This window comes from Mustela nigripes, chromosome 15 (assembly GCF_022355385.1).
Source record: "Mustela nigripes isolate SB6536 chromosome 15, MUSNIG.SB6536, whole genome shotgun sequence".
Classification (NCBI taxonomy): Eukaryota; Metazoa; Chordata; class Mammalia; order Carnivora; family Mustelidae; genus Mustela; species Mustela nigripes.
The window spans coordinates 14,243,434-14,255,620 of NC_081571.1; the positions used below are offsets into that span (position 1 = coordinate 14,243,434).

At 38.0% G+C, this 12,187-nt stretch overlaps 2 protein-coding genes across 7 annotated transcripts in view; one reads left to right on the top strand and one right to left on the bottom strand.

Annotated features, from left to right (window-relative positions):
• BRCA2 (BRCA2 DNA repair associated) overlaps positions 1–5,731 on the top strand; it is a 59,471-nt gene extending 53,740 nt beyond the window's left edge. The window contains exons 25-28 of one of the 3 annotated variants that reach the window (XR_009400031.1): positions 10–254; positions 1,772–1,918; positions 3,476–4,355; positions 5,593–5,731. Coding sequence is in view for 2 of the 3 variants with exons in the window: in XM_059378014.1 (XP_059233997.1) it covers positions 10–254; positions 1,772–1,918; positions 3,476–4,114 (1,031 nt within the window). In the remaining variant the exon portion in view is untranslated. Of the gene's footprint in view, positions 1–9; positions 255–1,771; positions 1,919–3,475; positions 5,179–5,592 lie in introns of those variants that run through there. The other 2 variants (XM_059378014.1, XM_059378016.1) reach the window with 2 other exon arrangements.
• Positions 1–12,187, bottom strand: part of N4BP2L1 (NEDD4 binding protein 2 like 1) — a 38,984-nt gene that overhangs the window by 767 nt on the left and 26,030 nt on the right. Inside the window, exons 2-6 of one of the 4 annotated variants that reach the window (XR_009400033.1) lie at positions 11,567–11,694; positions 11,164–11,252; positions 9,176–9,252; positions 7,004–8,097; positions 3,669–3,761 (exon numbers count right to left, since the gene is read on the bottom strand). Coding sequence is in view for 3 of the 4 variants with exons in the window: in XM_059378024.1 (XP_059234007.1) it covers positions 7,839–8,097; positions 9,176–9,252; positions 11,164–11,252; positions 11,567–11,694 (553 nt within the window). In the remaining variant the exon portion in view is untranslated. Of the gene's footprint in view, positions 1–3,668; positions 3,762–6,435; positions 8,098–9,057; positions 9,127–9,175; positions 9,253–11,163; positions 11,253–11,566; positions 11,695–12,187 lie in introns of those variants that run through there. The other 3 variants (XM_059378024.1, XM_059378025.1, XM_059378026.1) reach the window with 3 other exon arrangements.

Sequence of the window (12,187 nt, forward strand, 5' to 3'; positions counted from 1 at the left end):
TTTCTTTAGGTCTTGCTCCTTTGGTCTATTTGTCAGATGAATGCCATAATTTATTGGCAATAAAGTTTTGGATCGATCTTAATGAAGACATTATTAAACCCCACACCTTAATTGCTGCAAGCAACCTCCAGTGGCGACCAGAAGCCAAATCAAGAATTCCTACTTTATTTGCTGGAGATTTTTCCAGGTTTTCTGCCAGTCCAAAGGAGGGCCATTTTCAAGAGATATTCCACAAAATGAAAAATACCATTGAGGTAAAATTACTTTGTGCATTACCACGCATTTTAGTATTTTCCTGTTTTGATGGTCAAATATTAAGGAAATGGTGGCTTCTATGAAAATTGGATAGTTGAGATATGATGTAATGAGGTTTCATCCTGTGTAAATTGCTCACGAACCTGAGGAGATAGGAAGACAACAGCTGGGAGAAGATGATTTGGAGGGGACCGAGTGAGGGGAAATTGTAAGGAGGACATTCAGAGCTACCTGGTTCAGAGCAGTTGGTAGTAGTTAGTTAATAACATGCAGATTCCAAATTTACATTTTAAATTCCATATCTAGTATTTTATAGTTTGTATCTGTCTTTGATTTGAAATACTCCCAAATAGGAGAACACTGAAATTATTTTCCCTGGATAATGTATGCACTTTGTGCTTAAGTTTATATAGACAGCAAGTAATAATAATATTAGCTAAAGTTTAGAGTGCTTATTGTGTGTCAGGCCTTGTTCCAAGCCTGTCACATTTACTTCTGTCACCAACCCTATGAGGTATGGAGCTTTTTTCTATTTTATTGATGAAAAACAGGTTAAGTCACACAGCCAAGTTATTAGAAGCAGGATTCATACTTAAGCCATCTGAATGTGTAGCCCAAACTATTAACTACTTTGCAGTGCTGCCTTCCAAAAAATTTTGGATTTTATAAATTGCTAACTAGTAAAGAATCTTCAAGATAAGCCTCTTTAATATTTGAAATGTGTTATTCAAAATATATGTAAATAAAATTATGTTATAAAAAACATTAGAGTAGCTAGCTATGTGAAGGAAGTTGGTGTGATATTTTACCTAAAGACTCAATACACATAGTGAAGAATAACACCCTGATTTATCTGGCTTCTAAATTGGAAAGTGGAGTGGGGGGTTGTCATTATTTGGCTCCCATACAGAGTACATCCAGATTTTCTGAGACTGTTCAAGGGCAGTTCAGAGACAATTGACTCTCATTGACGTAGCATTTTCAAGTTTTATAAAATAATTTCATGAACTAGGTTAAATCCTATAAAATTGCTGGTATTTGACCAATTGTAAAAACAACAGTTTTATGTGGTTTAACCTACATTTTGTTTCAGTTAATTATTAAAACAGACATGAGGTGATTCTCTCATTTTACTACTAACCTAAGGCCTACTCTTTAGATGTTAGATGATTTACAGCTATCAGGTAAGAAATAGAACTGGACCTTGAGACCATCTTCTAGCTCCAAATCCAGTATCATGTGAAACCTTGCTTATTAAACTGGATGACTGGAAAGACCTCTCCTATCTCTTTCCTTCCCTGACATACAGACTCCCTCTCTCTCTCCACCAACCATGTTGGCTTTGCATATTTACAGTGGTAGATTGTTTGACAATTGCGGTCAAATTTGTGGTGTGTCATCCTTTTTCTTCTCATCTGAACCTTTTATTTCTGGTTTTAAAAGTAACATTTTCTGAAAACATGAATATGTACATTTTCATTTTACAAAACAGTTCTTTTCCCATTTATTTTCTTAGAATATTGGTATGTTTTGCAATGATGCAGAAAACAAACTTATGCATATACTTGATACAAACGGTCCCATGTTGTCCACCCCGACTAAAGACTATGCTTCAGAGCCATACACTGCTCAAACAGTCCTTGGCATGGGAAATAAATTTCTGGTAAGTTAATGCAGATTTAAGGAATTTTGTAAGTATTATAAATGAAGGCAATAATATGTTTTGGTGTATACCTAGTAAACATGGTAAAATGTAATTAAACTTACCTAGAAAGTATAGTCGATTGTTACCTGACTCCTGTAAATCTAGGTTATCTAGAAATTCTGTCTTATCAAAGCCAGAATGTAACATTCTTTGGGGCCAAATTTTACAAACAGGTGCTTTCATGTTTTGCTTTCCAAGTACATGGGATGGAAAATACTTTGCTTGTGTCCTTTTGCTCGAAGCACTGTTCTATACAGTTAGGGTTGTTTCTAAACTCAGTTTGATTTAACTCTTTAAATCACAGTACATGCATATCAAGCCATAAGGTCTGAATACTGGTTGATGAGTAAGTAGCTAACAGTTGCTAAGTGTATATATATTAACTCACTTAATCTTCTCAGCAATCCATGGGATGGAAATTATCTCCATTTTACAAATGAGGAAACTATGGCCTAGAGAGGTTGAACAATTGCCTAAAGTCACAAAACTAGAAAAGTATACCTACGGGAACCCAGTCAGTCTGTGCTCTTAAAATGGTTTAAGAATGCTTATCTTTATTTAAATTGCTAATCAGGGACGCCTGGGTGGCTCAGTTGGTTAAGCAGCTGCCTTCGGCTCAGGTCATGATCCCAGCGTCCTGGAGTCGAGTCCCACATCGGGCTCCTTGCTCCGCAGGGAGCCTGCTTCTCACTCTGACTCTGCCTTCCACTCTGTCTGCCTGTGCTCGCTCTCTCTCTCTCTCTCTCTCTGACAAATAAATAAATAAATAATCTTTAAAAAATAAAATAAAATAAAATAAAATGCTAATCAGTTGTTAATAAAGAGGGGCATCTGGGTGGTTTAATCATTAAGCAACTGCCTTCAGCTCAGGAGTCCTGGGATCAAGCCTCATAGCGGGGCTCCCTGCTCAGCGGGGAACCTGCTTCTCCCTCTCCCACTCTCCCTGCCTATGTTCCCTCTCTCGCTATGATTCTGTCAAATAAATAAATAAAATCTTTAAATAAATAAGTAAATAAACTGTTAAAAAAAAGAAAAGATTAGTGCATATGTTCCCCTACCCCCTTTTTTGTCTTTTAGTACGATTAGTCTTCGTTCTTCTTTCTTTTCGTGTCATTTTTATATCCTTTTATGCAAAACTGTTTCCTTCTGGAATGAGCACAACCATATACATGTCTCTTGGGATCATCTGACCTGTGAGTCATGAGGGGAGTGACAAAGTTTGTGGTATTTGTGTGCTTAAATATCTCTAGTGAGGGGTGTATGATTGGTTCAGTCAGTTAAGTGTCTGACTGGTTTCAGCTCGGGTCAGGATCTCAGAGTTGGGATTGAGCACTGCATCAGGCTTCACACTTAGTGGGGAGTCTGCTTGAGACTCTCTCTCCCTTTCTGTCTGGCCCTCCCCCCCCTCTCAAATAAATAAATGAATCTTTTAAAAAATTCTAAAGAGAAGCTAATTTGATGATGTTTTATATATTAGTGCATAATTATCTAGGCTGCTTTTTGTCTTTTTATTAGATGTCTTCTCCCAGTGGTGAGATGAATTACCAGAGTCCTTTATCACTTTCTAAGCCGAAAGAGAAGTCTGTTCCCACAACTGGATCAGCCCAAATGACTTCAAAGTCTTATCATAAAGGGGAGAAAGAGATGGATGACCCAAAAAATTGCAAGAAGAGAAAAGCCTTAGATTTTTTGAGTAGACTGCCTTTACCTCCACCTGTCAGTCCCATCTGTACATTTGTTTCTCCAGCTGCACAGAAGGCATTTCAGCCACCACGGGCTTGTGGCACCAAATATGAAACACCTATAAGGAAGAAAGAGTTTAATTCTCCTCAGATGACTCCACTCAAATTTAATGACCTTTCCCTTTTAGAAAGTGATTCAATAGCAGATGAAGAACTCGCACTGATCAACACTCAAGCCCTTTTGTCGGGTTCGGCAGGAGAAAATCAACTTATGTCTCTCAGTGACTCCACTAAGACTGCTCCTGAGAACTTAAAAGATTATTTCAGGCCAAAAAGGCATTCTCTGGCATCTGGGGCAACAGGATGCTGGAGCCCCCAAGCCCACACCGAAGAGCGGGAGACCAATGTGCAAGATGCAAGTTCTATGAAAAGGGCATCTGTGAGACTGCAAAGGCGACAAAAACAAAAATGACAATAAATCAGTTACTGATTCAGCTTTTCCAACTTGTAGAAAATATGGCTTCAACCTCTCAGGATTTGCATATTAAGAAGAAAAAGGACACCTGTGCTTTGTCTATCTCAGGAATGCCCCTGGCCTGTCTCTGTAATGATATGCTCTAATTTCAGTTATATGTCTGAAAGTTGACTGTGTATTTATTTATTAACTAATCAAGAAAAAAATATGACAGGATTTGATCACTGGATTTGATCAGGTATATTTTACAAAGTAAACATAACTTTTTCTTTAAATTGTGTCCCTAATTAAATGAAACTAAGGTTTCTAAGTAGTTATTCTGACTCCTGTAATTCCTTTTAGTTTCGTTCCTATTTTAGGTAGTTTTGTTTTGTTTTTTTTTGTTTTTCAGAGGTAACACACTGCAAACCACTTTTCCTTAACAAATGGTTCTCTTATGGTTCTATCCTGACCAAAAGTCAGGAGTAAGAAACAACAGTGGTGTTTTCTTTAGACCAATTCTTCAACTTTAAGTCAACATAACTGCAAGAAAAACAGAATCTTCAACATCATTCCTTTTTATGAGTCCAGTGGGATCACTGAATTATTTTAATTAAAAATTCAAATGCATTAAATCAGATTTCATAGTGTTCATTTTTTTTTTAACAAAATGATCACCTGCAACTTAGAAAATCTTTCAAATTGGCAACACTTCTACCTGCTTTATTTTTAGCCCTATCATAGGACTCAGCAAGTACTTCCTTCATACCTGGTTTTCTGTAACCACCAAGGCAGACAGTAATGGATCAATATAAGAGGACATTCTCATCTGTTACCTTCCTATGCTTAATAGAGAAAAGAGAATGCATTTCTAATAGGAGCTAGTAGCATGGAGAAGCTCTTTAATCAGGTCTTTTAATATGTCTTAAATTTATATAAAATACCATGTTTTTGAATCTAATTATAAACACATTTTAAACCCAAGAATAAATCTTTTAAGCAGGTTTTTTCTTTTATAACTGTGATCCATGATTTTTCTCCCCTCTAAAAATTAACATAATAAACAGTCCATTTTTAACTGAGGTGTTCTGCCAGTCTTATTAGTATGTGATTTAAGTTTTGTTCATGAAACAAAAAACATAAAACAATTTAGACCAATTCCACCTGGGTGACTCAGTGGGTTAAAGCCTCTGCCTTTGGCTCAAGTCATGATCCTGGGGTCCTGGGATCGAGCCCCACATGGGGCTCTCTGCTAAGTGGGAAGTCTGCTTCCTCCTCTCTCTCGCTCTGTCTGCCTCTCTTACTTGTGATCTCTGTCAAATGAATAAAATTTTTAAAAATCTTTAAAAAAAAAAACAATTTGGTCCTCACATCCCAATCATTTTCCAAGTGATCCACTGTAGAACAGGGACTAAAACTTGAATCTCAAGTGAACAAAAAGAACTATAAGAATTTTACCTGAATTATAAGAATTTTATCTTTTTTTTCATTCCTAGAAAACCTGAATTACTAGAACTTCCTCCATTCTTCATTACCATTTCGATCATAGAGAGATCTCATGCATGCACTCCATTTTTATATGTTGTAAGTAATATAGTAATATTTTTATACATTGTAAGTAATAAAGCTGCATGAGCAAACTATGAGGCTTAAGTATATGTGGATATTATTCCCTAAGAAGAGACAATGATTACAAAGTCAAGAGTATACACTGATAAGGGATAAAATGTAAATGCAACTTGTGTTATTCAACAATCACTTAGTGAGAGCCTATCTTGTACATAAAGCCCTCTGCCAGCTATATGAACGATGTAAATATTCATAATACAAAACACTACAGGCTAAAGTTGAGTGTTCAAAAAATTATATATGAATTAGGAAACTTGAGAGAACAAATAGATCCCTTCTAGCTAGGATAAAGCTGGCAGCATTTAATCCTTTTAATGTTTCCAAAGCAAGTATTTCAGGAGTCATACGGGGGGGGGGGGGGGGGAAGACAAATAGGGAAACTACTCTTCCGAGCGCTTTAAAAGCTCTGGATCTAAACCTGGGGCCACTTCATAATGGTTGCATAGCAGTAAGACTTCAGTCATGTCAGGTATTGAATGTTAAAGTAATAGCCTTTCTAATGTGCACAGATCAAATAATTTGAGCATATGAAATACAAGGTTGCTCTTTACCTTTATGTCTCCTATTTATTAAAGGAGATGGGCAAACAAGTTTAGGATATAGAAAACTGGTTCTTAATATGGTAGAATTCTAGGGTATTTAGGTAATTAATTTTTTATATCGTTGAACCAGAAAAAGTGTAGATTCAATGACAAATCCATAGAAAGCAATACCATATATAATTTTTAATAACCATAAAAGCACCATTATATAGGACACTTAAAATAATATTTCACAGAACATTAGAAAGAAGCTGTTGGCCAACAAGAAATAAAGATACATCCTATATGGTCTTACTTATCATGGTCTCATACCAAATTAATCTGATTCTAACCTGTTGAGATTTAACTTGGAATCATAAATTCAGAATTGGTATAAGAGGGACATTCCAGAGTTGTGGCAGAACTTTATTGTCTTAATGCTACATAAAACACCAAGACTGGTCATTTTCCAATGCACATGGCTTTGACATGCCCTTGTATGATTTCTGTCTTGGGATGTTTAATTATTTGCACTCCCAAACATTTGGGCAGCCATCTGATCACACACGTTTATTAATAGGCATAATTTTAAAAACTCTTAACTTTTCCTCTTAAAAATTAATGTTTTATAAAGTCAGGCTTCTTTTATTTACATGGTTAGCACAACAGCCAAAAGTTAATCAGGTTTACTCTTATTCAGTAAAGTGGTAGTTAAAACCAAGATGTGACTTTAAATAATGACACTGATTTTCCTCACCTTGTACAGCTGTTAAGGATCTGACAGGGGCTCCTGGGTGGTTCAGTCGGTAGCGCACCCAACTCTTGATTTCAGCTCAGGTCATATCTCAGGGTCATGAGCTTGAGCCCAACGGTGGGCTCCATGCTGAGCAAGGAGCATGTTAAGACACTCTCTCCCTCTTCCTCTGCCCCTCCCCTGCTCTCTCACTCTCTGTCTCTAAAAAAAAAAAATTTTAAAAGAAGGATCCAATATTTTTAACAATGACACATCACTAGAATAAAGGAATAATTTCCCCAAGTATCTACTTTGAAGGACAGTATTCCCTTAGATGTATGCTCTCTGGCATGTGCATTTTAAGGGAAAATCAGTATCATCATGACAGCCACACATCTCACATTTTGGGATACATAGATTATCAAAGTAGCAATGGCACTAATATTTTTCCTGCCTCCCACTTCTCCCCCACCTTTCCAACTTTCCTGATGAAGATGAATTTCCTGGAAAAGTAGATTACTTCAGAGAAAGTGGTACTAAAGCTTCTATATATCGAACTTAGGTGACTGCGTATGTGCATGGGCCCGTTCTCAGGTTTCTGTTTCCAATTTCTGGTCTCCCTAGGGAAAGGGACTTTGTTTAATCAAGTCAGCAGAATTCCCAGCATCAGACCATGCATATAGGATCACTGTAACAAATGCTTGTTGAAGATGAGTATAATGACTTCTGCTCAAAAACTTTCAGGTCCGACTATTTACACTGGAATTAGAGCTCTGAGGAAAACCGAACAAAGAATAAATACCAAAATTTGCAGTAAAAACTGATTTAGGAAAATTTCGATTGCATGTAAGATAGGCCTCTAATATCCATGGTGACAGCCACCTCTTCTGTTAAAGGAGCCCTCATTTGTGAAGCCCCCATGAGCCCTCCGGTTGGGAAACTCAGCATACGGATTCCAGTATCGTGCGCCGTTGGAAGGTGAGGCGTTATTCCTGTCCTGGTTTCTGTTCATTCTGCCGGGCTTTTCTGCATGAAGCACGCTGTGAAAGGTAACATCGTGTTCATACCGCTCCTTCATTCGGTGTATTTTTTCTCTGGGGACTCCATGAATGTTTCTTCTACGTGAGAACAAATGCAAACATTTACTTAAGGCAGCGTATTATCCAAAGGAGTTACTTGTATTTTACATAGAGATGCACTCCCTCCTCTCTGGATTTAACTCTCACAGAAGCCTAAAGTCTCCTTAAGGAGTGATCTTTCAGGCTCCACTGCTGTTTTGCATTCCGCCCTGAGGCTAGCCAAGAGTAAGAGCTTCACCAAGGCTTATTTCTCGAAATCTCAATTTGGTGCCTCAAGACATAAAAGAACACTGGGAGCCCTTTTTATTATATATTTTTCGGTTAATCATGCATATCTCTATAATCAATTTGTGTCAGTCAGTCCTAGACACTACTAGATGCTAATTAAAATAATCTTACATTCAAGTGGGCATGAGAATCCACTGGGGATATAGCTCGAAATGCAATCACCAGAGATTCTCTGAAGAAGGCCAGGCAGTGAACTAGGATTTCAACAACCCCCTCAAGCAGTCCTGATGGGGGTGGGCCACCGGCCCACTCTGGAAACACTAACTGCTTGTAACCATAGAATGAACTAGCCTTATTCCTAAAAAGTAAATTCTGATCTCACTGATCACTTTAAATCACTGGCATTATCTCGTAACACAGATAGTGAACATCAGAACTCATGCACTCAGTCAAGTTAGTATTACTTGGACACGTATTGCTTTATAAATTAGAAGCAGCATCTAAACCGTAAATGAACCACAGACTGTTGAACAACTAAAGATCTTTATTTAGCCTAAACGCAGAAACACCACTGACATGTGCAATCCCATGCAGAGAAAAGTGCTTTCAAACGCTCATTAATGAAGAAGCATTTCAGCAGAAAGTTAAATGTGTCCTTTAAAAGGACTAAGTCTAAGCCATGGTTTAGCATTTAGCATTATATTAGAAAACTGACCCAAAACTAAAGTCTTCACATTAATAATGCCAAAGTTATCAATTTCCAAGAATTACCATTTCTGGCCTGAAAACTACCATGTCCATTTCCAGCCTGAAAAGATTCTTTTGTTCGGTCTGAAATACCTGAAAATAGCAGGATACATAATGAGGAACTAGAAAAACAAAGAAGTACCTTGCTAACTCTTGAACGTTGAATTTCCAGCGAGTGTCAGGTTCTCGGAATATAACTTCATAGTTATTTTCAAGTGCCTGATTTTTCAAAAGTACATAAAACATTGAAGACATGGTATGTATGTTTGGGAATGTTTATGCTGCCATTTCACATTTACTACAAATCCTTTCTACAATTCCTCTGTTTTTACCAGAAATCCAAGGCCTGAGTTTATCTTAACAAGTACAGTTGGTTCATTTCCATACTTAGCCACTCTCAGATTTTATTATGGTTCCAGTGATAAATTTTAGTCCATTTTATCTACTATGTAGGAAAAGTATAATGGTTTCTTTGTTTTGGACATTTAAAAAAAATTAGATAGCTCAACTGATTGTAAAATCCTAGTCATAGGTATGAGAAATGCATTCAGTGGCTTCTCAAAGTCCCTAATATGATTTTCATAGAGTTTCTTCTGTCAAATGCTCTGTCCCTTCCCTCACACCTTGATTAGAAAGTGAGGGTCCCACAGGAACAGAGCTTATGAAAGAAAAGTGATTTTCCCGTACTTTTTACAAACTCTTCCCGCCAAAAGGAACTTTCCCCTCTATGCAACACAGTTTGGCTCAGTGTACTTGTGCCCCATTTTTCTCGAGTTTAAAAAATGATTACAGTTTCCATATAAACATCCAATTATTCTTTGCTTTCATAAATTGACTACTACTTTTTTTTTAATCTCAGAATTGAACTTCATTATTGTTTATTGTGTTCTAAAACACAGAATGAAAAGAGCAAAGTAAAAAGACTTCCTCTTCATTCTTGAGATGGACTCCTCTAGTTAGAGAAGGATTCAAATATCATACATGGAAAATATCTAATTTCTGGGTCTAATAGCTGTGGATGGCTGAAAAAGATTGTACATTCCAGATAATACAAAATAAGAAAGGAAAATGTCCTCCCTCAAGCCACTCTCCACTAACTTTCGGTTTTGAGTCATGCCTTAATTAGACTATTCATGTTCCTGTTCATTTCTCTACCAAGTAGACTCTTGGTCCACGAACTGAAGTAACCACAAAGCTGATGTTCCTTCCTTCCTACATCCACCCAAGGTCCCACAGGCTGGGCCCAAGTTACCCTGATGGACGTACAATTCGAGAAAAGCGCACCTGTATAGAAGCTAGTTTGCCCCCAAATTAAAAAGAAGCCACAAATAGATGGGCCACAAGCCCCATTTCAGAGATATCCCCTTTACAGTTAGCCAAGTGGGGACTGTATGGGACAAAATGACACTACTCAGCTGTCTTCTTCCTGCCCTGTGTGTCTCAGGGTCTTTTCTCCGGTGTATATACCCCATAGGAAGTGAAACTTATTACCATAAGAGGTGAAATACGTCTGAAAAAAAAATCAGATATATTTCAAAATTAAAAATACGCACAATGTTTTATTCATCTTACTGTTCTTTCCTATTCTGACAATAGAGAGCTGAGTTGTTATCTTTGTATATTTATATTCTAATATCCTTTACAGTGCTAACCCTCAATCTGTTCTTAAACCCCCCAAAATAAATAAACAAATAAAAAGTGGCCCAGACTCTCCCACGGCAACACCACCCAGCACTGAAATCCCTGTCTTGCCAAAGACGGAAAAGTGTCTTCTTATCATCCACCACTCGGCTAGCATAGTCCATCCAGTTTCTCTGCAAGTCTCAGAGGGCACTACTGTGCACGTATGTCTCCCCTTGGGAAAACAATCAAGACAGAAGAATTCACAAGAATTGGGACCAAGGAGGATTTAAAAACGTACTCTGAGGTGATATTAGCATCTCAGCGAATTTCAGCCATCGAACAACAGAGAAACACTAATTAAAAGAAAACCTTTTTACCTGCACCCTGAGAGAGCTACAATTAATAAAGATGAGATCATGGCAGATCAGAAGAAGAGGAAAGAACAAATGTTGCAACTTTCTCACAAAATGTCCATAACTGAAAATTCAGAATGATGCTTCTTCCTACCATGACTGCATAGGGCTTCATTTCCCAGGCGTGGAGGTTGGTATTATCAATAATAATGGGGGATATGCCATTCCTCATTGCTTTTCTGGCTGCAACACAATGTTACATAACAGTGAACAACATGCAACAATCAGAAGGGTGAGCGTACTCCATATTTTGGTATTTTCTTAACACAGGTGTCCTCATTACACAACTTTAGTGCCACCTATTTCAGAACCCATTACCAATTGTTTTCTTTTCCTGGAATCTAGGGAGTTTATGCTCTGACATTCTGTTTGGGAGCGCAGGGGAAAATGGCAGAACTTTTGATTATGCTCCTTCTCGAAAACATATTCATTCTGCAGCAGCTACGATCTATGTGCACAATAGGATTTCCCGGGGAATTTGGAAAGGAATTTGTCACCTCTTTTCTGGTTCCACTCATGCGCTTCCTCCAGGAAGTCGGGATTGAACTCATAGGCACCGTCTTCCCTGAAGAAATAGTCATCCGTGCTGAAAATCAGGGCCCTGGGAAAGTCGTGTTGCAATTGTCTAGAAAGTGGGGAAATAAGAGATTGCTTTATGATTATAGACAGCCATTATAGAGATTATTTCCTTCCATCGCCAACATTCAGCAGCTTGTAATTATGAGGCCACCAGATTGTATGTTGTTGAAACTCAATTTAAGGAGAGATATGTTTATCATTTCTAGAAGGTACCAGTCCTTCACACGAGGCAGCCCTGCCCTTCCCCCCATCTCTCACCTGTCCCGCAAATCCCAGCTCCTTGGAGCTCTGGTCTCTGTAATGACCCACCTGAGACACTAGTTCTTGCTGATGTATGAGAGGCGGAGAAAAGGGCTGCGTGTGTGTACAACCCCTATCCAGGTAACAGTTTACATCTTATCAGTGACCTACACCAAGTGAGAATAAGCACACTGGAAGGCAAGAGGTAGAGCCAGCCTTCCCCAGGCCTTCTTAAACTACTCTCTCACACTCTCGAAATATGAAAATGTCACAGAAAAAAGGAAAAGGAGTGTCCCCTT